The 26,547-nt window shown below is 43.5% G+C and overlaps 1 protein-coding gene across 2 annotated transcripts in view; it reads left to right on the forward strand.

Annotated features, from left to right (window-relative positions):
* Window positions 1–23,212: 23,212 nt before the first annotated feature.
* Window positions 23,213–26,547, forward strand: part of iglon5 (IgLON family member 5) — a 105,286-nt gene continuing 101,951 nt past the window's right edge. The window contains exons 1-2 of one of the 2 annotated variants that reach the window (XM_079275975.1): window positions 23,213–23,340; window positions 23,496–23,806. In XM_079275975.1, the coding sequence (XP_079132101.1) occupies window positions 23,746–23,806 (61 nt within the window). In that variant the 5' untranslated portion in view covers window positions 23,213–23,340; window positions 23,496–23,745. Of the gene's footprint in view, window positions 23,807–26,547 lie in introns of both variants that reach the window. The other variant, XM_079275974.1, reaches the window with a different exon arrangement.

Genomic DNA, 26,547 nt, shown 5'->3' on the forward strand with positions numbered 1-26,547 from the left:
TTTTTTAGCAAGCAACTGCTTACAGGATCCACTTTAACCAAAATGTGATTTTCTCTGTCATGACACTTGATTTGTGTTGGAAGGAAGTTCGTACAGCGGGGGGGGATTTTTTTGTCTCTTGTAGGGGGAGCAGTGTGAAACATCTTTTGTGGGAAATGCAGCCTCTATTAACATGAACATTGCGGCGACAATGAGATTTTGATGTTTTTCCCCAAATGTGCAGCCCGACGTGAAGCCTGTACATTCCTCATCTCATCAGCCTTCACTTCACCCCCGTGCCGTTCACTCTTCCTCTTAACTAACTTATTCTGCCTCGCCTCTCCGCCCTGCCGCCCTCCCCGCACCCCCCTTTGTTCAATCTCTGCGCTGTCAGTTTGTGACTCTCGCTTCTCCCTCAGTCATTGATCACGGTGGCAATAGTGCAGTGTTTGCCGGTCTGGAAATGTGTGTCTCGGCGGGGAGGGAAAGGAGATCAAACACTTTAATTACCGCAGACTCGCAGGTGGTGCCAGCTACAGGCAGCAGTCATGTAACAAGGACAGGTCGAAGAGAAAACGCCCGGGCGAACACGGATGCATCAGAGCAGAAACCTCCTGCTTTCACACATATCATAAAGACCTTGCCTTACTCACGCTCATACATGGATGGGCACCGAATGTGTATGCCGGGTAGAAAAAAATGGAACTTGGGTGCCATAGTGTTAAAAAACACCATAAATGCAGTACTATACTATACAAGCCACGCATATGCATGCAAACACATCTGCGTAAATCCTATTTCCATCAAACGAACCAGCATTATCTATCGATCTTTCTCTTAAAACGCAATGTCCTGTAAACCTATTGTCATTCATGTTTTATCGCTCCACTGACTCATCTGTAGGACCTGCACTGATCCTGCAGAGAAGTACAGGGACAGGAGGAAAAAGGCTGACACAGACTAGCACCGTGATTGATGCCCATGTCTCGCTCATCCCTGTGCTGATTCAGAGCTCCGGGCGCGATGGGAACCAACTCTCTACGCTCTACCAGGTAGTGCGTCTTCCTGTCACTCAGTCAGGACCCGGTCGTGACTGCACACGGTGTGAACCAGCTGATCAGACATGCGAGAGACGCCTGGACAGAGTCAGAGTTACAGTGTTTATAAGGAGGAACACATGGAGGAATTTAGAACGGTTGTCAAAACTTGTGAATGTAGTAATTGAGAGTGAGAAAAAAGAAACATTGTCAAAGTATAACAGATCAAAGAACAGGTAAAGCAGAAAGAAGTGGATTGCTTTAACACAAAGAGAGCCAGATAAAGTATAAGCATTCTAATTACACCCGCCACACAAAGCCTATAGCTAGTGGACTCTGTTCTAATTGTTCAGGTCGCTTTGTTTGCGGGTTTCTGGCTTAATGAGCAAATTATCTTGATACTGAATGTCAGTGTAGTCTGAGCGATGAAGTGAGTGGGCAAATGTAATTAAGGACACCAATTCAGTTTTATTGTTTGCCAGCAGAAATTATACTTCCATCGAGATCCTCTGCAAGGGATGCCGTCCCTCAAAGGCCACGAGGAAATAGAAGAGATAATTAGAGAGATATGTGAAATAATACAGGCAAAAAGATGATTGCATTCTCCCAGTTCTTACCTACACAGTATTATTCTTATCTGCTTAAATGTGCTGTCTCTGTCCCACGGAGACTGACAAAAACACATCAGTTGTATGGTTGTTTGGTCTGGCTTGCACCACAGAAATGGATTAATTTTTTTTCCATTAAAAGGGGTAAGGTCTTTGATATGGCGGATCCATTTTCTTCAGAAGTGTTTTTCTTTGATAAACAAGGGCCTTTTCCTCCCTGCGTGAGCACAGGCACAGGCTTGGACCTCACCCAGCACATGTTGGAATGAGAGCAGTCAAAAGAAATATGGAAAAAATAAAGAGAGAGAGAGAGAGAGGAGGAGTCCTGGAGAGGAACAAATGAAGATGGAGGGAGCAGCAATGAAGTGCAGAGAATAAATATTTATGTCCTGTAATGTTTCTGCATGACAGATTCTATATTGTATTCGCATGTGGTGCTACACCTCAACCATGAGAAATGTGTTGGCAATGAGCTGCACACCGTACCAATGAAGCACATTGGGGGGATTTGGAGAGGAAGGGTAAACAGAGGGCGGATAGCGCAGGGAAGCAGGGAGGAGGCAATGAAATATGAGAGAGGGAGGAACAGAAGAAAGAAGAAAGAAAGAAAAGACAAACTGCCATGAAAGGAGGAGTAGTGGGAGGAGATACAAACACAGCACAGGCAGACAGAAATTGACATCACAGGTACGGCAAATGGGACAGCGTACGTCAAGCAGATCGAGATAGTGTACACAGGGAGAAATGGCAAAAGAATGAAAGAGAGAGATTTGTGGCCCGAGGAGTGAAGGGCATGAAATGAATAGAGCCAGGGGGCCCAGTGGAGTGTGTCGTGGGGATATGTGCGACTGGGTCAGGGAGAGGGGTGGGCTGTGGGAACTGGAACGGATGCAGCCAGGGTCTATAGAAACAGCTGAAGGAAAGGAGAAGAGACGGACAAGGCCCATTAACCCAGCAATAGTAGCTAACCACCAGCACAGGGAGGGGCTGCAGTTTGGATCTGCACTGATGGGCGAGAGAACGTTTTAAGTGGTAATCTGCTAAATCCTCCTAGCTGTGCTGTTTTGCACTGCATTTAGAGCGACATTGTCTCTCACAAAATTACCTTTTCACACAACTAAGTTGCACTCTCAATGACGTTTCGAGGAAAAAGTGATTCTTCCGGTGTACGGCTGCATTTTTATGGAAGCCGATCTCTCCACCACTGCCATCAAAAAAAAACAGATCCTGTAAGTCATTATAATGAGAACCTTTCTCACAATGATGAGTACCTTGCCATGACTTACCATCTCATACATATGACTTAGTATCTCACAATGATGAGATAGTAAGTCATGATTTTGAGAAAGTTTCTTTTTATATGACTCACACGATCTTTATATTTTCATCACAGTTGCGGAAATGGGCTTCCATACATTTTTGGAAGAGTTTGAAACAGATGTTTCAGAAATTGAAACAAAACAGCACAAAACATGCTACAAAACTGCTTGGTTAGGTTTCGTGAAAACATCATGGCGTGGCTTGAAATGATTACGAAACTGAAAGAAAACAAAAATGCAACAAAACTCTGACTTTTTCAACAAACGTACATGGTTCACACGGGACACGAACAGCAGTTTGGGTAAAAGCCTGTGTTTCTTGACCCAAACACCACCCCCAACCTTCTCCCTATACGCAGACTTCGGCAAACACATTTGAACCGTATTTGTAATCCATCAAAAGCAAACACAGCCGTCACAAAATATGTTTCCCTCGAAACGTTACTCATCGTGCTTTTTTGGCGTCTGGGAACGTCATTTTTAGTACACAGGGCTGCAAATTTAAAGACCCGATCTGTTTCTTTTTACCATCTAATTAAAACCACCTTTTCACTGATCTGGAAACAACAGTGAAGCCATTGACAGTCAACACAGGTCAGTGGAAATCAAGTGTACCTGGACTGCAGCCTGTGGAACGCAGCTATTTAATGGAGCGCTGCCAGGATAAAAAAAATGAACTTGACATAAACATTCGGGTTTAGCCGACTGTAGGGGAGTCTGGGGGATCATACCCCAGGTCATTTTATGATTTAAAAAAAACTGATAATTCATCACAACCAGAAAGATACATGTGATAATAATCACAATAATATACCTTTAACTGCATCAGAAAACATTGCACACAGTTGTTGTTTTTTCAGTAAAGATTTGTGATTAAAAGCACAATCCAATCTTGTGTTTTTAATTGTGCTTAAGATCATGCATTGCTCCTTTAAATCAGTGTGGATAGTGCTGATGTCTTAACTTTTAGTTAAGTCTGAGTTTCTGCATGAGCTCCTCGCTTATTTGTTTGTTCTGCTATTAATTCTAAATAGCTGCATCAGACCAGGAAAAGACCTCACCCAGCACCAGCTGCTACGACAAAGAACAAAAAAAAAGCCTCGTGTGAGCTGCTTACAAGTTGAATCACGGCGGTGTAAAATAAACTGTTGAAATCTATTAAGATGCAACAGATTATTGCTGTAAGACCTGGATTGATTGATTCCTAGAATTTACTGTTTCGAACACAGACAAAAAAGGAACAGGAAGTCACGCAGAACCAAGAGCAGCACATGTTCCAAACTGAGACATGATTGTGATGAAGAAGGCCGAATGACAAACACTGAAATATATAACAAAGACAGATCGAAAGAGGGGAAAAGTCCACACACGTGGGACTAATTTCACTCGGGCATATCAAGTGATTTGTAATAATTGCTGTGCTCGATGGCGGTTTTAACCCACAGGGAATCGGACGCGTCTGTTGTAATCTTCCCCGTCTGGAGGCAGCTAATAGTGGCATCAATTGAAGGAGCTAAAAAGCTTTTCAGCAGAAACTTCACATTTTGCTCTGCTGGCAAATGAAAAGTATTCCGAGCACGAGGTGTTAAAGTCAAAAGACTCCCTGTAACTCTGATCCCACAGGTCGCCATCTACATCTGCACCATAGGGCAGCTTCAGCCGCTTTCAGCTCACTGTTTTGGTTCGCTGGTCCACATTGTTGAGTCACTCCGGCTCTCAACCGACACGCTTGTGCGTAGAACTGTGGGCAGCCGCGCTCAGCTCTCATCCACACACAAACGGATTCGGCATCCTGCCCAGCGTGAAATGGTGGAGAGCCAAAGTAACTGAGTGGCTGGTGAACACAGTCGAACATCCAGGAAGCCAGAGAGGGCCAGATGTTTTTTCTCAGGAGTTGGCACACGAAATTGGGGAGAGAGCGCCAGTGAATATTGGACTTTCTTCTGGATGTGTGAGTAATGTTTGGCAATTGTTTGCTAACGCATTAGCCCTGTGATGAATTAGGTTCGAACTGAAATAGGCTACGAAGGCTTGTTCCTGCGAGTTTGTTTCGGAGTCTACTTTCTGCCCACCAGTGACGGAAAAATGTTCTGTGCAGCTTTAATTTCACAATGTTAAAATATTTAACAAATCGCAGAGACTGGAGAGAAATAGATGCATAACAGTCCATCTCTCCTTCCTCCTCCAGCATGTTCCTTTGTCTATAATGCAGAGAGAATCTCACTTTGGTCCAAGCCTGGGACTATATGCGCTTGTGTGTGCCCGTGCACCTTTAATGCCATACAGAGCAGAGAGGAGGCACCGATGTGTGACAGAATAGCCTGACGGCTGGCGATGCGCTAGCAGGCTGTATCAATGGAAGTGTCTTCCTGGCTTCCCCTAAATGCGCTCAGACAGAGACAAAGACGGAGGCTGCAGAGTGAATCCCTGAAATGGACAGCGCTGGGACGCCGAGTGAAAGTCAAACAGTTTAGTTCAAAGTACTTAGGGGCTGGATCTCTGTCTGCCTGGGCCATTAATGGGGAGTCGAGCAGGTGATTGCTGCACTGGTGCAGAGGCTGGCAGATGCCAAGCTAGAGGGGTGAGACTGGCAGAGACCCCCTGCCTTCAGTGTCATCTGTCACCATGTGTATGCTGCTGGTGTATGTGCTCAGCAGGGTAAGGAGAGAGAGAGAGGAGGATGGGAGGATGAAGAGGGCAGAGTAGAGGGCAGGAGAACCTGGCAGAGACTGAACAGAGAGACACAGCGCAGTATTGGCTTACAGTAGGTCGACTGGAATAATTGACAATCCAGAGCTGACGCTCAGCATCGAAACAGGAGAGTGGAATGGAAAAAAAAGGGTTGTGTTTCAAGTGAAACTGTTCAGCTGTAAATATGTATTCAATTATTGAATCATGTCTGAAACAATAAACAGAAAAACAAATGTAGAAAAGAGTCATTGTTATTGCCATTCAGGGTTTGAAATGTCCTCTGTTCTGCCGACTGTGACCCGACCAAATGTGTGTCTATAATATAACGAGTAACAAGTGAAGCGACAAAAGAGCCACAAATTTCCCTCAGGAGTTGGTGGGGACCAAAAACAGAGCTAAAAAGAGAGTGAATGAGACTTATATTCACCAAAGATGACCTCAAAGGCTGTTAGCTAACAAACTATTTATATAAACATCAACTTCAAATGTTGGTGTTTTGTTCACGTCTCGTATCCATTCATTCTTTTTTAAATTGGGTCAGGTTTGGTTGTAGTTCAACAATGTATGTAGAGATGCATTCATCGGGAAGTGAGACTGATACACATACATCCTAATTATCAACATTTGTATTTGGATGAAGAAAGTTTGATGTCATTCGTCAATATCGTGCGATCTTTCACACAATCGGTGCATTCAATTTATTTATGAGATTGGTCATGATAAATAGTCTTTGTTATGTCTTACTCTTCGTGAGTTATCAGTCTTAAGAGACGTTCAGAAGCATGTGATCCCATAGGCCACAGAGAGAGACCTCAATGCAGTCAGAATATGTTTCAGTACTTCTTCCACCCATTCGGCAGCAACATCTTTCTCTTGAGAGGTTCAATAGGTTCTAAGTCTTACAAAAGTCATTGTCACTATGTGTGCACTATTTTGTCATCAGTGAAAGCTTCCCCGTCCTCTTGAGTTCCAATTTCTGATCCAGCAGCAGAGTGAATATTATGGGACTTGCAACCTACAATACTCCCTTTAAAAAGGGACACGGCTCAGCAATAAGGTAGAGAAACGTATCCCAGCTCAACGTGAGTCCGACATGCATAGAAAGATGCATTTATTGTGCCATCGGTATTGTGGATGTATCCATGCATTTGCTTTTATTGGTGGACCCAAGAACGGAAAGGTTTTGCATCTCCATTAGAACTTAATATACGGACACCATTTTCACACAATTCCGAATTAACCTCGGATGCATCAAAACAGGAAGTAACCATAATTAAAGTCACTTTTTAACCACAGTGGGTGACTCCTCGGGGAGATTGGTCCATCGAATATGCTACTCGATACATCTCCCAGGTCTTTACGAAACTAAAGACCTCTCTTTCACCTCCACCACTGCGCCCTGAGACATTTTGTTTCCGACTACAGAGGCTGCAGCCTCCCGTCTCTGTCTGCCCATTTTTCTTTTTTCATTTAACTTCTTTGTCTCTCTTCTTGCCTCAGGGCATAGGATGTCATGGAGCAGAGTAGGTAATGCTGACAGGGTGTGACATTTAGGTGAGAATGTACAATGGCTTTGCAGGTCACTTTTATTAAGATGAGATCATGGCAAAATATTCCGCACAGGTTTTAATATGAGTCACCTGCTTTGTCACTTTTTGAGCTTTAGTGGGATCTCCCAAGTTTAAAGATTTATCAGTCTGCCAATCGCCAAATGAGCGGATCGCTTATTCCAAAATGACTGGCTTTGCTTCGCACCTTCCCCAGAGGTCTCTCTTTGAATTTTGCTGTTTTCAGATATATAACAATATAGCAATGTTAAACTCCGACGGCTTGATTTTTTGTAATACAATTACATAACAAATATTGTTAAGAAATTAGTATATTCTATACTTATATTTGAAAGAATTTACGTTTAATACATTGTTGTACCGTGACAGAACAAAACCTCTTAATTGGAAACTGTTTTATCAAATCTGGACTTCTTTGCTGACGGTGACATGAGATATTACTGCTGAAATGCTTTTTCTTCGTCCTTTTTGGCCGCTCCGAGCACCGGTAGTCTACTGTAACAGCAACAATACGCGTGTGCATCAAAATTGAAGCGGTGGCGAGCGAGACTGGGTTTTCTCAAACAACGGCTCACCTGACGGCAGTGTTTTGTGACTCTGTGCTGCTCTGCCTTGTCTGTCCATGCACTTATTAGATATACATTTCTTTCACCTGAGTGAGAATATTGACTTGTGGCGTGTCAAAAGTGCAACTGTGGGAGAATTGCCAGCCCTGCTATCGAGTGAGTCAGTTGCTCAACTGCTGTCATGGGAAGCTCACACTTACTGAGGCCTGAAGAAGAGAAAATGGTCTCAAACAACGGTCTGACCCTCTTGCTGCAAAATGGAAAATTCTGCAAAACACCTGATATGAAATGTAAATTAAATGAAGTTTGGATTTAGCTAGTTTGCGCAGTGATTGCCGTCCATATTTACAAATGTTCAAAGTTACATTGGGTTTGGTTCTATTTGGTTTTCAGAAATAACCCATTTTGTATTGTATGTTAAAACTGATTTAACACACAATTCAGCGCCAAAAAAAAAAAAAAAAAATACTTTTGAAAACACTTGCTGACTCCCCACCAGCCATATCTCATCGTATCAAGGATGAATGAAAAGAATACAGCATTACCGGTGAACTTTGCATAGCAGAGAAATGCATCCCACTTGGATGGAAGACCAGCAGTGCATCTTAAAGCTAAGCTTTCGGAAGCAGCCACCCAGAAGTGGTGCCTGAAGCTGGAATTATACTGCTCCACACTCAGAGTCTATTTTAACTGTGGGGAATGGGCACTTGTGGTCTCCTTAAGCAGGCTCGGCATCCGACACCTGCTGCAGTCTTGGGTTACGGGTGCATGTCGTCCCTTCAGGGCATTAGTTAGCAGCTCTGACCATCTTCCTGAGGCCTGGGAGAGACAGGAATGAAGCAAAGGGATGTCAAGAGTTATCTGATGAACTGTGAGTAGTGGAGGATAGATACCATGAGATTAGTAGTTGTTAGGAATTGCATTTGTCATACAGCACTAAGTCCTTAGGAGCTGAGAAATACAAGATGTTTTAACAAAGATAGGTTAAAAAAATAGTTTTTTTCCAACACACACTGAAGATGTATTATCATCATGCGACACAGGGTTGCACAACAAAGTGCAGTTGTAGCCCATTGCTACACAGGAAAAAACAACAAATCTTTTTAATCTCGCGTCAGGAGGAATGCAAACAGCAGCAACAAAACAATTCTCTGGGCAATATGGCCGACATCTTAACCGAAAACACTGTCCATCAACTTGGACGATGTTTGACCACCAAGCATCATTGATGTAAACAGGGTTCGCCTCCTCTCGCCACACCGGAGTTCTGCACCCTCTCCTGCGATCCACCGGTCAAGTGCAGCTTGATCAGGGATGCCACGATGGAGCCACGTCTCAGTAAAGATGTTTGCACATCATCACCGACCTCCCGATACTGGGTTAGCTTGAGTTTTCCTGCAACCGGGCATTTGCCAGAAGCAGATTGGGTGGTGGAACAGCCTTAGGTTCTAGCTCAGTTCGCTCAGCTTCCATCTCGGCTCTCGCCGTCAGTTCACTTCAGCATATCCTGGAGGTCGGCGACTGTAAACCTTTCAGTTTTGGAATTTATATCACACTGCAATCAGCAGAGCATTGTAATAAACTCGACACCTTCAAAAGAACGTATGTAGATGCAGAGAAACCGTGGCAGTTTTTTTTCCTTGTCTGCTTTCAATGAGAGGGGCTTTTCACAGTCGGCGTGACTAAACATGAGGGCCATCGTTCACTGGCACCTTCTGCCAAAGCCACTTTTCACCATCCTCTTTTGGTTACAGAGTCAAATTCTAAGCAGTGTTTTACGAGTGTCAAAGCCCCGTGTCCTGTTGCGTCAAAGACAAAGGCCCAGAGAAGTCAGATTCGCCGCTATTATTCAGTCACTTGAAAGATAGTGCTGGAGAGCGTTTCTGCTGTGGCAGGGGTTTTCTGAAAGCACAGCGTGTTTAAAAAAAATGAAAAAAGAGGACACAGAATAAGATCAGTGAACACTCTCAGAGAGGAGTTTCCCAAAGGTCACAGTGCCCATTCACACACCAGTTTACATGAATCAGCACTCTGCACAGTTGCTTATGCACCAGGAGTTTTGCCCAGAAACCCTGCCATAAATCAACCACGGACTGAATCCAACATCAAGAAAAAGCTTGAAGTCCTTTTTCATACGAATGCAGCAGCAACAATAAGCTGCAGCAGTAGTACTTTTTTTCCTTTTTTTTGACAGCGGTTGGTTTTCCCGCCCTGAGTTTAGTTTGCATTTGATGTAGATCAAAGCACAGCACATTTCACAAAGAATCAGGCTGTGAATCCCAGCGGTCACTTGAAAGCACTGACAAAATATATAAAGAAGGATAAATTCTACTTGACATGTATTCAGTCAGCCACCGGCTCAACGGTGTGGAGCTATTTGTCGAATTAACATATCAATGTGTTCTAGTTTAGTTGGGGTAAAGTGAATAATTACTGGAATGACTCGGTCAGGTTTCACCTTCTGTTTTGATTGGGGAGGCCCTTTTCCCTCTGTGCACCTTCAGTTGTTTTCCTAGGACACTGGATATTTGACTTTCATGTGCACCACAGTCAGCTGAATACATAAAACACACAAACCCATGAATATGAAAATTGTGCAAAACAGGTGGGGAAGGAGTAACAACAAAGTTAGATGTTCATTGTAGGCTATATGCAAAAACAAACGGTACCACATAGTGTGTCAAAGGATAGGTATGGCAATACTCTTCTTATTATCATATTCTTCTGAATATTATTATACTTTTCTTATTGTCAACAAATCCCATAAAATAATAAAAACTAACCTAGCACTGCCTGTGTAGCCAAAGCCTAATACAACTATTTACCCTGCAGCAGAGAGCTCCATAAAAACCCAAAGAGCCGTACTGTTGTACAGGGAGTGATGTTACTTCATTAAAATAACCATGCACTTTCATCTTCTTAACACAGTGCATATACATACTGGTGAAATGAATGTCTGTTTATTTGCAGCTGAAGATGAAGTCCCTAACACGTACAGTTCGTCCAACGAAGAAGTTGGATTATATAGAAGTCGATGAGATAATAATGACCGTACTTCTCACTTGATTTATTACCTCAGTAAACGTTGCTAACATGAGTTTCAATCGCCAGTTTCAAGTCTTCTTCAATTCGGCATGATGTTCATTTAGTAATTCATAAAGCGGAGTATATGCTTTATGGCAGGTTTACTGTGATCGACTACCAGAGCCGTAAACTGCTTCTCTACGTCACTGCTTTGCAGTCCAGATATGGTAACTTACGTTCACGGGTTGTAAAAAGTCAAGCGGTGATGATGGCCATGATCTAAGATGTTGATGGCAAAAACAACAAAGTGCCTAGCTTTTTTAGAAAATTACTTCATGACAAAATACAACCAATGAAACTATATATTTGTAAATCATTTTTAGAAATGAACAAGCTTGTGAATGAGTGCAGAGCGGGGTCAGTCCTACGTTAACCCATCGACCCATGTCGAAATCTGTCTGTAACCTTTTTGAGATATCGTGCTGACAATATCAGATAAAGCAGACAGTTTGGCGAGTACTTGTCGCTGTTATTGGTTGCGGTGGTTTTGGTACGAGGAGAGAAATTGGTTGGCGTTAGGGTAAGAATATCAGGGGCAAGGGAACATAGGGTTGAGAAGACAAGGAAGTGAGAAAGTGGAAATGAAGGACATACTAATGTTTTTGGTCTTCCATGGTATTTGGAGACAATAAAGAAAAACCTCCATTATCCTTATACTAATTGATTTTGTCAATGAAACCCATTGTTTGTGGAAAAGGCGTCCTTTTCTACGCTGACATGGTCCTGATGCCAAAATAGATAATGCTAAAGGTGACGCACACTTGCAAATGTATGATAATGAGGTTCACACTGAGTTGCAAATCAGTTTGCTTCAGAAATGTCAGAGAACTACGTTAGAGCAACAGCTGCTGACCTGTTATGACAACTCTATCAAACAAGACAAAGCACCCAGTCCCAGCATGCATTTCAGCTCCAAACTGTCTCACAACGACATTACAGTTTCAACCTAAAACTTTCTGGTTAAATATGATCAATGTGTATCCAGCAGAGAGCTTCTGATGGAGGTCAAAAGAGATGGAGGAAAAGGCTGGAGGGACCGAGAGAGAGAGAGAGAGAGAGAGAGAGAGCGAGCGAGCGAGAGAGAGAGAGAGAGAGAGAGATGATATCAGCTGAGTGATTGAGATGCAGAGCAACAGGGACGGACAAGTTGTGAAGCTGGGTGATGCGCCATTGATTGGCACTCTATAGAGCCAGGACAGATTCCACATCAGCACTGAGGAGTTTCGATTCAAAGTGCCGGTATATTGACACGTGTCCCCTCGTGCTTGGGAAAGGAAGGATATGTTGAATTAACGTGCAAAACAAGGGGCATGTGTGAAGAGGGTTGAGCAAGGGCAGCGCAGAGGGAACGAGCGGAATTGTGACACAAACTGTAGAGGAGGTTGGCAGTGTCTACAATCAATAGATGCATTGCGGTAGCGCGTCATATTCACACAGCGATGTTGATGACAGTCCTTTGATTAATGATTTTACCGGGAATCATTCCAAGTGCAACGCAAATGCGCCAGAGCCGTGACATTAACAGCGTAACACATCCGGTATGCGACTGTTTAAATGAGTATTGATGGACCGTGGCAAACGGGTTAAGGGCGAGCCGGCGAAATGAATGGCAGCACCATAAACAATCAAACAGTTAATTGTACATTCTATTCCACTTAGCAACTTGGTTGGCTGAAAAGAATCAATTTTAAAAGCCATTAAGTTAAATCTCAGGAGCGCAGAATCTGTTTTGGGATAAATTTAATGCTCTACATCACCATCACGTTGAAACCCTTAATACTTCAACTGTGCACAAAAATGATTGAATTTCTGAAACTCCCTCTCTGCATCGTCCTTCACTTCTCAATCCCATCTCTTTATTTTCTTCACTTCTTTTCTCTTCTAGCATTACAAACACAGCAGAATTCGTCTGCGGAAAATATAGTGTGGCACAGATTGATTATGGGTCTCTACTAATGCATTGGAGACCACGGATGTTGCTGAGTGTTGAGGGGAAATGGATAAATCCACCAGTATATGCTTGTCTGATTGCACTGCACAAACAGCTGACTGCAGCTTTTTTTCCCCTGTTGCACATTTGTGAAAATCTGAAATAAATAATGAAACCTATATATTTTTTAAATCTTCAAACTGAGAAGTTTATAGGGGATAATAAATGTATATGTTTTTGTCCAGGCTTTTTGTATCTCTGGCTGTCAATCCAAAAGCTGCTTATCAATTAGGCATTTGATTTTTTCATCAGACATCACACACTGCTCTCTGCCTCTCCAGGAGAAACATATTTCCCAGCAACTGCTTCAACAGCCAAAGAGAAGAGAATGAAATCACAACTCATACGTGTGCAAGGCCATTTAGTTTCCTCTCGAAGGGTTAAGTTGAGCAATCAATATCTGCATTCTCCCTTACTTGTATGGTTGTTTGTAATACAATGACGCAGCACTGAAGTTAATGGTACAAAACAAGTGAGTGCATGTTTGGCGTGTCTTTGTAGTGTTGAAAGCCTTATTCATCATTCAGTGGATGTTTACAGATTGTAGTTTCAGGACTACAAGCATTTTCCAGAGGCACACTTCATCTCTTTGGTTGGATTAAACGGAGCCAAGAGACATTTTTACCAGCCTCGACAGCTTGTGTTGTTTTCACCTTGTGAGCCTGTGTTTCTGTCATTGTGGTCCTGGAGACACCTACTGGAGCAGGAACTAGCACCTGGGGCTATATTTCTGTCTGTATGTTGATCTTTTTTTTTATTACAAGCGTGCAACATACAGTCACTAAACCTTACAGTCGTTCAGATGTCAAAATGAAGGTTGAGTTCGATGATGGGTGTGGTCCGAGTAAAGGGGGCAAAGGGCAACATGTTACACCCCTGGCCCGATATGGAGTCACGAAACCTGACAGGTGTGTAGTTGAGATCAATGTAAAGGCAGAGTTTAAAGATGGATGTGGTCAAAACAAGAATGCCTGCAACAGGGGGATAGGAAGTGGGGAAGGGGCCATACAGTTACCTTTTTGAGGCCCATTATTGCTTACAATTGTTCAGTCTCACCAGATAACACACTGTATATCTTATCTTAACATATTTATCTAAATTCCATGCAGGAACAGAGCACAGACTCTCGTTGCCGCACAAAACACAAAAGCAAACTGGACACCGCTTACAGCCGTAACAGCGCATACAAGACCAATGTTGCATGTTTCAGCCGACTCGATGATGTTTTATTATTTTTGCCACAAATGTAAGCTCAATTTTATCGAGACTGATATATTTCCAATGTGGAGTTTACACAGAAGAACACAAAACAATGATCAATCATCTCCTATTCATGAATTTATATGTTAAATAAATGAATAAATGTAAATGTCAGGATAATACAGTGCCAGAAAATTATAATTTGTAGATGCGGGCCTTCTGAACACGTGTTAATGAAGCAGTGAGAGTTCCTGCCTTCCTTCTACAGACATATGTGGTTTAGAGATGCAGCAGCACTAGGAATGGTAAAATACAAGGTATTCAAGTGTTTGAGACAGATGTGTTGACAAGAAATAAGTTGGAGATAAAAATAAATGCAGTGCATCAGTATACTTTAACACAACCATCCTGATTGATTGGTTATCTATCTTCCCAGTCCTGTGTATCAGTAGTGGTGATAACACACTGCTGGCTGCCAACATAATATCTTATGCATGGCACCAAGTCTGCAGCACAGAATGGTTAGCAATGCCAGACACCGTGTTCCACAACCCTGCAGAGGTTACAAAGCAAGAGTGCAGAGCAAACGAGCCCCATTCGTAATGAGCCAGAGTGGGATGCAGAACGAGATAGAGGAGGAAAAAGAGCAAAAGATGGAGCTGGATAGGACCGGATGAGGCTGTGAGAGCAGATTGCGTCAACGATAAGAGGTGGCGAAATCAATTCTGGACGAAAAGAGAAAGATTGATTTGGGAGTAAAACAAAGAAAATAGTGACAGGGGCAGGTATGGGAGGAAGGAAAGAAAGAGTGAGATATCACTTATAGGTGACTGGAAGCCAGAAGTGGACGTGACTGCTTACATTCAATGTGTCAATCAAGGAAGCTTTATTGTGTGCCAATGTTTTTATTTTCCATTTAAGTTTAGTTTTGAAGTCTAATTTGTATTCTGAGATCTGAAGCAAGGCCATCATTTGTTCATTCCCCTCTCAATCTTTTTTTTTTCATTCATCTGTTCTTCCTTACCAACTCGCAGTATGAAAATCTGTTAGTGGTTGTTGGATGAATGAGAAGGAGCATCATTCACTCGCCTCTTCTTGGCAGAGCTGCTGAACCGCGTGGGCAGCTTCATGTATTTCCCTGCGTGTCCTTGTTTGATTTTTAATTTTCTTATCCGCAGGAACCTTGGCGATGCAATTAACGGAATCATTCTCAGGATCCCTCGTAGTTAAGTAGTTTATCATACTGAAATTATAAATAGTTTTTTAATAATAGAGGACTGTTGATTATAATTAATGCTGGTTTATTAATCGTCATGAATTTTTAAAAAGGTTTCTATAAAAGAAGTTATTGATTTAAACATATATTCCTTATTTTGGACACAAACCCACCAACCTACCGCTTGTCCCTCGGCTGGCAGTCACACTCAGACACTTGCTTGTGTGTATCAGCTAAATTCATAATTGCAAACGTTAGTACCGTTTGTCTGTCTGTCTCCCTGGCCCTTGCTCTCTCTCTCTCTCTTCCATTTACTCTCTTTTTACACCTCAGGCAAAAAGCGAGGTTGCTGTCCTCATTAACCTCCCTGCCTCTCTCCAGCTCACCTCAGGCCAGCCCCACCTTAAGCTGCACTCATTACTGCTGAATCAAGCTGGGGAGACGGCAAGTGAAAGCTGGGAAGCAGAGAAAGTAAGACGGGGGATAGACAAGCAGAGATGGAAATAATACACCAAAGAAAGAAAAAAAGAGGAGATAGACAACAACTGGGGAAAAAAAAAATCAAAGATAAGCAGAGATAAGGAGTGATTCGCTTTTAGTGTGGTTCAATGAAAAAAATGGACAAAGGAGACAGAAATAGATGGACGACAGGGGCAGGGAATCCATTAGTGAACTCGGGAGTGGCTAAGATGATGTGTGAGCCAGTCATAAGCAGACATGCTCAGAGCTTAAAACTATGGCACTTGGCATGGTTAGCCATGATAGATATCTACCTTCAGATACCAGTTATTCATCAATGCCACATTTCTGTTGGCTGCAAGACTACCAATTGAGAGTCAGAGCAAAGTCTTGCATGGCCTCTCCTGCAAGGATTCTGACCAGACTGATCCCAACCAAAGGGCTTTTTTTGGACCCTTCTGCTGCTGCCTTTTGGCTGAGTCAGAGCTCAAATGCATCATTGATTAATGAGTCGCAGCTTAAGTGCAACAGTTATGGATACAAATTAATGTAAAAGTACTCTTGATGACAATGAAACGCACGTTTTTCTTCTGCCACCAACCAGTGAAAAGTTTGTTCCATTTGCTTCAAGATCCATGAGACATTAGGATGATAAATGGCACGAGGAATGCTCTTGAAGTACTGTCATTAAGACGTTTTTTAATTAGTAGGGGATGGTTTATATAGTGAGACGCAGCAGTTATTACCAACTGATGGAAAACGACAGAGCTCAGCAGCAAAGGCCTCCTCGTGACCAGAAGGAAACAAGCGGACGCTAACTGAGGCACTGATGTGACATGAAACACGGCCGGCGGATCCAACATCAGTCTGACTCTAATAAACTTATGACACTGATGGTTTCCCCCCCCCCCGTATCATTGTATTTCAATAACCCATGTCAGTGACTTGGATCTAGAAAGTCTGAGTGCAGTGAAGGAAACAGTTTGATGGAGTGGCGAATTAAAAGGGATGGAAAGTGGCAGTTGCATTTTGAAAGCCATAAAATAAAAGAGAGAGAGAGAATGAGAGAGAAAGAGAGAGTTGGGCAGCAGACATGATTAAATCCCATCATCTATTATAGCTCGGCTCGTGGCTTTGATCTGGCTTCAAGGCCGCACTCTCTGACGCACTCAGGCTCCATTCGCTTCTTAAAAAGGTGACTCTCCCCGAGCTGCGTTTCATCGTTCATTTACTATCCATCATTGTCCGCCTTTGGGGAAACGCATCCACGTGCATATATGTCTGCGTGTGGTCCAATATATGCTGCACACACTCACTCGTCGTTTGGTTCAGGTAATTAGCAGCCTTGGCCAAGACGGAGCACAACACTTACATGTTGACCCTCAAAGGGAGAAACATTCACCTTTCCTATTTTTCGACTTTTTCTTCTCTCCGCTTCTTCCAACTGTTGGCAAGGCTCTCTTTGTCGTCTCCTCCCCAGATTCAGATGCAGCTCCTCAATTTCAAGGTACTTTACAAGCGTGGCGTGTTGCGGCGGCAGCAATCATCGGCGAAAAACAATTGTGTGCTTAAAGTGGATGTAACAACAACTTGTGAGGCGCTAACCGCAAGGGTTGGATCAGCAGTGGAAATGAGCCAAATGAATAGGTCATGGGTAATAAATATATTTTCTTGAATTAGAAATGTGAGGCTTGTTCCCTTTTCAGTCAGTTTGGAACGTTTACAGAGGATGGGAACTAATTTAAGTACAACAGGTGGAGCTTTAATGTCAATCGACCCCTGTCATCTTCCTCTAACCCACCACTCCCCTCTTTTTCCTTCTCATCATCTTCATGCCACTCAAACATTCTGAACCCCATTCCCCTACCCCTTTGCCCACAGATCCAGCGATCAATCTCCATCCGTAATCCCCTACATGAATCTCCCATCCAATTCTCCTCTACTCCCATCTGTAGTCCTCCATTTCTCCGGGAGCAGGGGAGCTTATATCACAATTTCCTCTTCAGTTTCTCCCTTTCTTTTCCCTCCTTATATTCCACTCCCCTACTCCCAGTCTTCCTTGCATTAATTTCCTTGCATTAATGTGTGGGACTTAAAGATGGAGCAAGGGGAAAGAGGGAAAAAGTGGCCATGCTCGTATCTCCATACATTAGCATACTAAACAGGCTGATGGGGGCGTCGCAGCCCAACTGGTGGCTCTACAGCAGACACTTCAGGGGCATGTTCCCCCAAGCAGACACAATCCAAGTCAGACGTGTTTGCATAAACTGCACCATCAAACTCGGCGAAGTGTCCTTCTGTGTTTGTCCTTACCGTCAAGGTGCCAACGTCTGACATCATAGCACGAGTCTGCTTTATTCTATATTAATTGGGTGTGAAGTGACGGGTCATTTCAGCTCAGGCTCTCAAGGTGTCTCAGTGACTCTGACTGTGGGTGGTAGGTGAATAGGCTCAGGCTCAGACTTTGGGAAAGGCGAGTTTACTTAAATAGCACATTTCAGCAACAAAGCGATACAAAGTGCGTTAATGTAAAACGAGACAAAGTAGCAAAAGAAACACCACAAAAGGATAAAATATTAAATACAAGATAAAACAAGGTACAATAGAAGAAGAGATGTTTACAATAATAAAAGTCACAGTAGTGTAAGAAATTATTTCTGCACAGAAAGTCTTGATTTAAAAGAAGTGAGAGTTGCAGCTGACGTGCAGTTTTCTAGGAGTTTGCTCCAGATATAAAAACTGAACGCTGCTTCTCCTTATTTAGTTTTGACTCTGGGGACAGAGAGCAGCCCCGTCTTAGACGACCTGGATGGTTCATAATGGAGCAGAAGAGCAGAAATGAACCACTCGGCGCTTTAGAAACCAACAGTGACATTTGAAAATGAATTCTTCCACAGACAGGAAGCTACAGTGTGAAGACCTCAGAGTCCTGAGTATAAGCTGATGAAGACAAACATATGCACACATTATGCTACAATGTATCTTGCAGAATTATAAATAGCTTGCGGCAAAGTGTGGCTAAGTTACAGTCCCTCAAACGAACCTCACTGTTCCTCCCTCTTGATGAGTTATGATGCACTCTCTGCATCGTGACCCCATCACGCAACCCCGATTACTGTGGCTCCAAGATTTCACCTCATACTCAAAGAAGCCAAGGGAATTAAATAATGATTCAACGATGCTATAACTGGCAGCGAGGCAAAGCTTGTTATCGCAGTACAAGTCGGACGACATGAAAACGGCCAGTCACTGGAGTCATGAAAAATGCAGATGATGAGAGTGTAACATTTTTTGCAGGATTGATTGGGATTTTTAAATCGAAAAGTAGTTATCGTAACCTTGTGCGGCAGCTATGGGAACATTCACTCAAAAAGAAATTAAAGACTGGCTGTAAAAACAGAAGATCCACAAAAAGGTCAGAGGTCTAAGATGACTTCTCTAATTAGCGCTGCCGTTGAAGAAGATGAGGTCTTCCTCTTCAGAAAACATGTTTTTCTGTGAGTAAGAGGGCCTGGGAGAAATGTTGGAAAAGCTCGACGTCAAACTTTTCCCTGGCTCATCTGAAAGTATATCACTGCACCATTCTTCTTTTGCAGACTTGAGAAGCTGTCCTGACCATTGCAATGACTCATGTTTAAACAATCACCCACATGTGTTTTGCATTACTTCCTTCTGCCAACATTTGAAATTCCTGAGAAAGCACACACATTTCTAACCTTAAACATATGTTCCTACTGCAGTTAAATTAACATTACTCACCATCTTTGAATTTGTTCTTTTTCTATTTTCCCCCTTCCAATATTCAATTCAATTCTATTTATTTTTGTATAGCCCAAAATCACAAATTAAAAATTTGCCTCAGAGGGCTTTACAATATGTACACATTTGACATCCTCTTGTCCCGGAACCCTCACATCAGAACAGGAAAAACTCTCCAAAAAACCCTTTAACGGGGAGGAAAGAGGAAGAAACCTGTGGTCAAATTCTTCATGTTTTGCTTTTCTACATATGCTTTTCTATATATGTGTCTTCCTCCTGCATGAAGTCGGAAATGAGCCACTGGAAGTCTCTGTAAGTTGTCTTTTAGAGTCTCTGCGGGCCCTCCAAGTCTCTTGGAGCCCTGAAGTCCAGCTGGATGCTCATATTAATCCTCCACATGGCGGCAGGATTAATACGATTGTTCATGTTCCTCTCGGCAGCGTTGCCGTCAGGGATACAATCTGAGACAATAATGCTTTTAGATCCAAAAAATGAATGAATACAATAAATTGAGGACAATTTGAAAACACAGCAGCAGACTTTAATAGCCAAGATGACTCTAAACTGAGCAGCCAGAAGATATGAAGAGATAATAACTTGCTCATGTCCAATTCCAGCTCTCCACTGATAATAGAAATATTTGTTTTGGTTGCTCCAACTTGCGATATCAGTTCTGGAAAAAAAATGCCACCCACAACATTTGGGGAAAATATGGTGGAATTTAGGGGAAAGAAATAAACCGATTTGGTCAAGTTTAGCCCACTCAAAGAAATTATTACAAACAAATAGATACAAATTTAACTTTCGATGGATCGAGGTCCATAAGGTTAATTTAGGCTACATGAGCATATTCCCCACCCTGTCCTCCAGCAACCTTTTGTTTCACTCTGCCGTACAGTGTGAAGCTAAAGTCTCCCTAAAGCTTTAGAAAAGCCTGAAGATAATGATGAATCTGCCCAATTGTACTCGACAATCTGCTTTCTGCCAGATTCTTTTGCTTTTTCGATTTCTTTTCGAATCAAAGTTTTGGGAACATTCCATTCACATCTTGAATAAAAAAGGAAATAAGAACACAGCAACATGAATTGCATTTTCTTTTATATCTTCATGGTAGCGAAGGAAGATTCCTCACATCCCTAACAGGGACTGTGGCTCACAGCGGGTCCCCAGCAGTTCCACCCATCAGTATTGTTTAAAAGTTCAGATAAGAAAGCCTCTTTAGGATATTGCTGAAATAGAGAACCACTGTAAGAAATATTACAACATCTCACTCCCAACACGTCAAATCAGGCAGCTTGGTCAGCGGGCCTATACGATTCAAACTATGGCACTTTAGGTACCCCTCTAGTGTCCATTTTCACAGGATAAGTACAGTTTGTGCTCATTCCATGCATAGTGTATTTTCAAAATAAACTTCCATTTTCACAGGACTGGTACAGTTTGTGCTCATTACATGCATAGTGTCTTTTCAAAATAAACTTCCAACTTAGGTTTACTTTTCTTAGGTTCATGCAAAGAAGCTATGTGGTTAGATTTGGGGAACAAAAGTACTTGGTTAGGCTGAGGTAACGATTTGGGTTGGGTTGTAATAAATCAGTTTATTATGTATCTGGTGTTAACAAATTATAGAAGTAACATAACAAAACTATGGTCAAATAAGTTGACGTTGACTTGTTTCAGGTGGGACACAATCAGCGGTGTCCTGGGTGAAAGTCCTGTGTTTGTTGGACCCACCCAATCAAAACTCCCACCATCTAATAATGACGCCGATGGGTTTACATTAGAGTAAGTCAAAAGCCTGAAGCGTCGGAACAAAACACAGAGGGTCACTGGCCAAGTATTTGACAAGTTGGGAGTGGGAACAGGTTGACTATAACAGACACTCAAAGCGTGTAAGAACACGAGAACCTGCTGTGTATCCACATTTTGCATTTGATTACAATGCAAAATGCAGCACCATTTCCCGATGCTGATGCATGTCAGTCTTTGCGAAATGAAGACATATTCTTCTGTGCTCAGGATGTCCGACAGTGTGATGGGAGCAGTCGAGGTCCGAGGGTAATTGGCTCCGTAAAATCGGAGTCAAAATGCAAATTCATGTCAACTTTTTCGCAGGTGCTTCTACTTTTATTAAATAACTTGCAACAACTGAGTACAAACAAACTGCGACTTGCGACACGCAGGCAATGTTTCCATGCTAATGTGGATGCTGCACAATAACTGTCCTGCGGCATTTCAGTGCAAATATTGTACGTCCAAATGAAGAGGAGGCGGCGAACATGCTGATTAGAGGAACAGTGTGTCATGCTGCATGTGCAAGGATTAATTGTTTTAACAAAAGCATATAGTGAAGGGTGTATAAGCCATCTCTCTCTCTCCTATACCCATAAATCATTAATTGTGCATCAGTTACCCAAAACTCTAAACGTGACAATGAAAATATAACGGCCTAATGAGCCAGTGACTGTCTCCTGATTCACTCCTCTGTGTCAAATCTAATTAATCGGGAATACTTATTATTATTATTTACGAACAAATCACACACTGTAAATAATGCTGGGCCTCGATTAGCTGACTCATTAATCAGTCCTGGTTTTCTCGGCGTGCCTTGCTCGCTCATTCCTCTCCATCTCCCAAATCTGAGGCAGATATGCAGCGCATACTCTGTCTGAACACTATAAATCAGCAAATATGTTGTTACTCATGCACACAGCAGTAATAAAGCACAAATTGGTTATCTGGGGAATAAAGAAACAAATAGTCAAAAGAGCAACACATCAGCTAATACGGAAAGAATCCTCTCTGACATGCAGTAAATATTGCAAGGAGTGGACCCAGAGGGATGTTGTGTGTTTCTGACCGAGGAGGTCCGCTGATGTGATGCAACATGTCTGTAACGAACTGCCAAACGTTAGGGAAGTATGCATACCTTTGGCTTTCACAGCTCCCTGTGTGGTAGTCTGTCTCTGGCTTTCACGCAAGAATCATTATCACCTTGTGAAAGGCCTTTTAAAGGAAATTAGATCTTCACCATAAGCAATGGCTTCACACACTTTTTTTGTGTGCCAGATGCAGCGCAGAGACTAAGAGACCAACATGTTTATAAATGGCTCATTAGTACTTCTGCGTAATACAAAGTGTCTTCCTGCATGGGTTCATGTCGCCTGCAATTAAGTCAGCAGTGTGATTAAGTCAGATGGGGGTGCTTTCTGCAGGGCTGTCACAATCTGCTCCAACACTCTACAGAGTCCACATAGTGTACCCGCAACTTCTCCTCCGGTCTGACAGAATTCATTTCCAGCAAATTGAGTAACATCTGCTTATCAGCAGCACAACCTGTCGTTCTACCTCGTTCTGTTTTCATTTAGGCTATCGTCTCCAAAACCCCATATGGCTCCCCCTGCCCCTCACTCACCCTGTAGTTATTATTCCCGCCTGTCCCCTGTGGAATGTTTTTCTCTGAGTACTGCAGCAACACCGAACTCGCTATAAATCACATTGCATTATCACCGCGCCGTGCTTCGCCTCGCGCTCACCTCCCCATCGCGCGGCTCCGATTGGCCGGTGAGCCTCCTCGGTCGGCCTCTCCGAGTGGGACATCGGTGTAATCGTAAATCCCGCCTCCTTCCTTGGGGCCGGTGATTGGGAGAAAGGGTCTCTCCTTGAACTGTCAATCAAGCCGTTTCTTGTGCGCCTCGCATCCACTGCTGCTCCCTGCGACGCGCTGAGTGCGGAGCGACGAGACGCGCTGCATACCAACAGAGAGACGCGGGAGCAGGCTAATTAAGCTCGAGTGGCGATTTACGACCGGCTAGGACGCGCAGAACCCGTCTTCTTCGCTGACAACAACAACAACAACAAAAGGTTATTTTTTTGGTCACGTCATTGGACAATTTACATTGAACCTTTTCCTCCCATGCGTTTTCTCTAAATCTTTTTCCTTCAAGGCACTGAGAGCCAAACTAAGTGTTCAGGATATTTGTTTTTTTTCTGCTCTGATATTTTTTTCTGGCTGACAGAGTCTGTACAGGAGAAGACACACAGCCCCCTTTGCCTCTCTCTCCGGTCATCAGAAGGAAAAGACAAGTGGATAAAACTGATGTTTTCGTCCAGTCACATGTAGAAGAAGCGTTGGACTATTGCTGTTGACATTCATCCACTGGTTCGGGGTTTTTTTTTAAATAAGGGAAACAGAGTCCCCGCAAAGGCACCACAAAGGAGGAATACCGAGGCTGCAAAAACAAGCAGAAAATCAATCAGAACTCCATCATGGGCTGCCCCCTCTTGCGGAACGCGTTTGCTGGTTTGATCCTGGTTCTGCTGTCGAAAGGTAAGTTCTTACGAGCTACTTCAGCGACGCGCTGACGGCCCCGTGTGCTGCTGCTGCGCCACGACGCATGTATGTTCGCCTTTCATTTTGTGAAAGCAGGTTGTGGAGGTGAATACTGATGATCTACCTGCCTGTGAATCACGCGTGTCTGCTGTGCCACTGCGACGCTGTATGTGTGCGTGCGTGTCATTGCGTGCGTGCGAGCGCAGCGCCTGGTTCATCTCCAAGCCAACCTCGTGGTTCGGTGTAAGCAACGAGTGATGCATGTTAAGATGTTTACTATGAAAAACAAACCTCGCATCCCCAGTCTTCTGTCAACATCCCTTGTGACTTGGATGGCCTGGTATCCCACGCACACGACGCACCAGCAGCGCAAAGAGGGAGGGGGGTGTTGGTGGTGGTGGGGTTACGGGTAGAAGCAATGCAGAGAGACTCAGGAGAGAAAACCAGTGTTCTGTTCTCTCGCTATCTCTCTCTCTTCAAAGCCAAGGTCGAGAGAGACAAATTGATAAAGATGGGCAGTTGGACAAAACATGCACTGGGCGGTGAAGCTTAAATTCATCCTCTTATCACTGCCGTAAAACATCTTCCCTCCAGCTCAACAAAAGGGACGAACACACTTCATTCACCTGCTCATTTACAGTGTCGAGATAACTTGCCCAACCAGAAGATTCGGTTGGCATTTTAAACCGCTTCATTATTAACGACACAAACAGACGGTGTTGTTATGTTGTTGCCGTCCACGGGGAACGCTGACCAGGGAATATTTAAAATCCATCGACCTCCAAATACTCTCTCCATGCTATGGGATGTCCCACCATATATTAGTTGCGCACGCCATTCTCACCATGTACTCCTTGCCCATCTAGCATGAACACACACACACACGCACACGCACACACACACACACACACACACACACACCTGGCTCAATTAGTCCTGCCTTCATCCTGTGGGAAATCAGTATATAAATAAATTACTCTGGCCCTTAATAACAATAATTGATGTGTCAGTGCAATAAGATGCGAGGTTAACAACGTGCAGATGCAGACGGGCTGTAGCCTCCTGCTCCGGCGCTCAATGTGGGCAGGAGAGCCCAGCTGGTCATGGTTGGCTTGCCACAGCAAGCCCCTTCTTCTCCACACCAGGCAGAGGGCAGACGGCCGGCCCTGCAGGACGTACACGGCACACAAACACAATGGGTTCAGCACCGCGCAAACACAGCCATACAGAGTCTCACTACTGCTCGGGAAATTGTAACCTATGGGGAGGGGGGGTTCCGCCCGCTGCTTGGAGTTGCTGTAGGTCCACAGCACGTCCGTCTGTTAGAAGTAGAAAGCCATGCATTATAAAAAGGAAGAACATGGCTGTTAAAAGGGCCTTTCTCCTTCTTGACAGAGATTATCACTCATCAACTTGGCATAATGCACAACACATTTATTAAGAGAGAGCACCATTACATCTTCCATGTACCCTCAGAAACAACGAGTAAAATGTGTTTCAGACCGGTACAATGGCATGCCAACCAGGTTGAAAAAAGGGCTTCTTTTCTTTGCTGCGAAACACAATTAGGCTATTCAAAAGTTTGCGACGGGCTTGCCGTGTGAATGTACAATCCGGTGCAATGGCCAGCTCCTGGCATGCTGTTTCCCTTCCACATTTATTCCCCCTTTGAGTACCTGAACTCTAGAAAGGTGAACATCCAAGCGCCCACTCATACATGCAGTAAAATATCATCTATGTATTTCTGGCACACCAGCTGTCTGAAAATATATCAAAACCCATTTCATCTATGAGAACAGACACTGTGAGGCTTATGAAACATCAAGGCTGTGAATGTATCCACACACACACACAAACCTCCACATGAAATTAAACAATTTACCCTCCGCTCAAAGGATTTCTGTTGTGACAGAAACCTGCAAGATCGGATAATGAGAAAAATGCCGTCATTGATTTCGTGAAAAGTGAAGATGACAAGAGAAATTGTTTCTGCTTTCGGGGCGAGATAAGTTCACAGCAGAGGACATTTAAGGTTACATATCAAAGATAATGCAATATTTAGGAAGCATATTTCTGCCTCACAGTATAGTTATTGCAGGGAATAACCCCCTCACACTGTACTGTGTGCTGCACGTTTGTCACTAATGTAAAACAGTCTGCAGATGGGTCTTCCCACCCACATGCACCGCTGTGATGTGTTCTGCTAACAGGAAGTGTTCAAGGATGGAACACGGTGAAAACAGGTGGGGTCGCGTTGTCGCACGCCGTCCTTCTTGTTTCAGCAACATAGGGGGGGCCAAGTGGGGTCAATGCGCAGCGCACATGTTAGCACGTAGCCACCCTCCATCGTCCCTGCACACACACACACACACACACAACTGGATCACCAGTCTTGGCTTGGCGATGAAGAGAATAGAGATGCCAGCGTCAACAGATGCCTTGCGCTCTTATTCTGGAGGGGACTCTGCTTTTTCTCTCCCCGTTTGAAATCCATGGATTCTGTGTGCTGTTGTTCTCCATGTTTGGCTTAGAAATGCCCTGCCATTTTGGCGGGTTTTTATTTATCTGCAAGTGTTGGAGTGAGAGGGCCTGGATTTGGTCTCAAGAGCCTGGGGGACAAGGGTTGGAGGTTTAACCAGCCTGGAGTGGGTCTGCGGTCTGAACGTTTTTCCCTCGGGTTTCACTTTTCTCTATCTCTCCAGCTGCTGTGTGGGGGCCTGTAGTGCTATTATTTTACA

The sequence above is a fragment of the Melanostigma gelatinosum genome (genome assembly GCF_949748355.1).
Source record: "Melanostigma gelatinosum genome assembly, chromosome: 9".
In the NCBI taxonomy this organism is placed as follows: Eukaryota; Metazoa; Chordata; class Actinopteri; order Perciformes; family Zoarcidae; genus Melanostigma; species Melanostigma gelatinosum.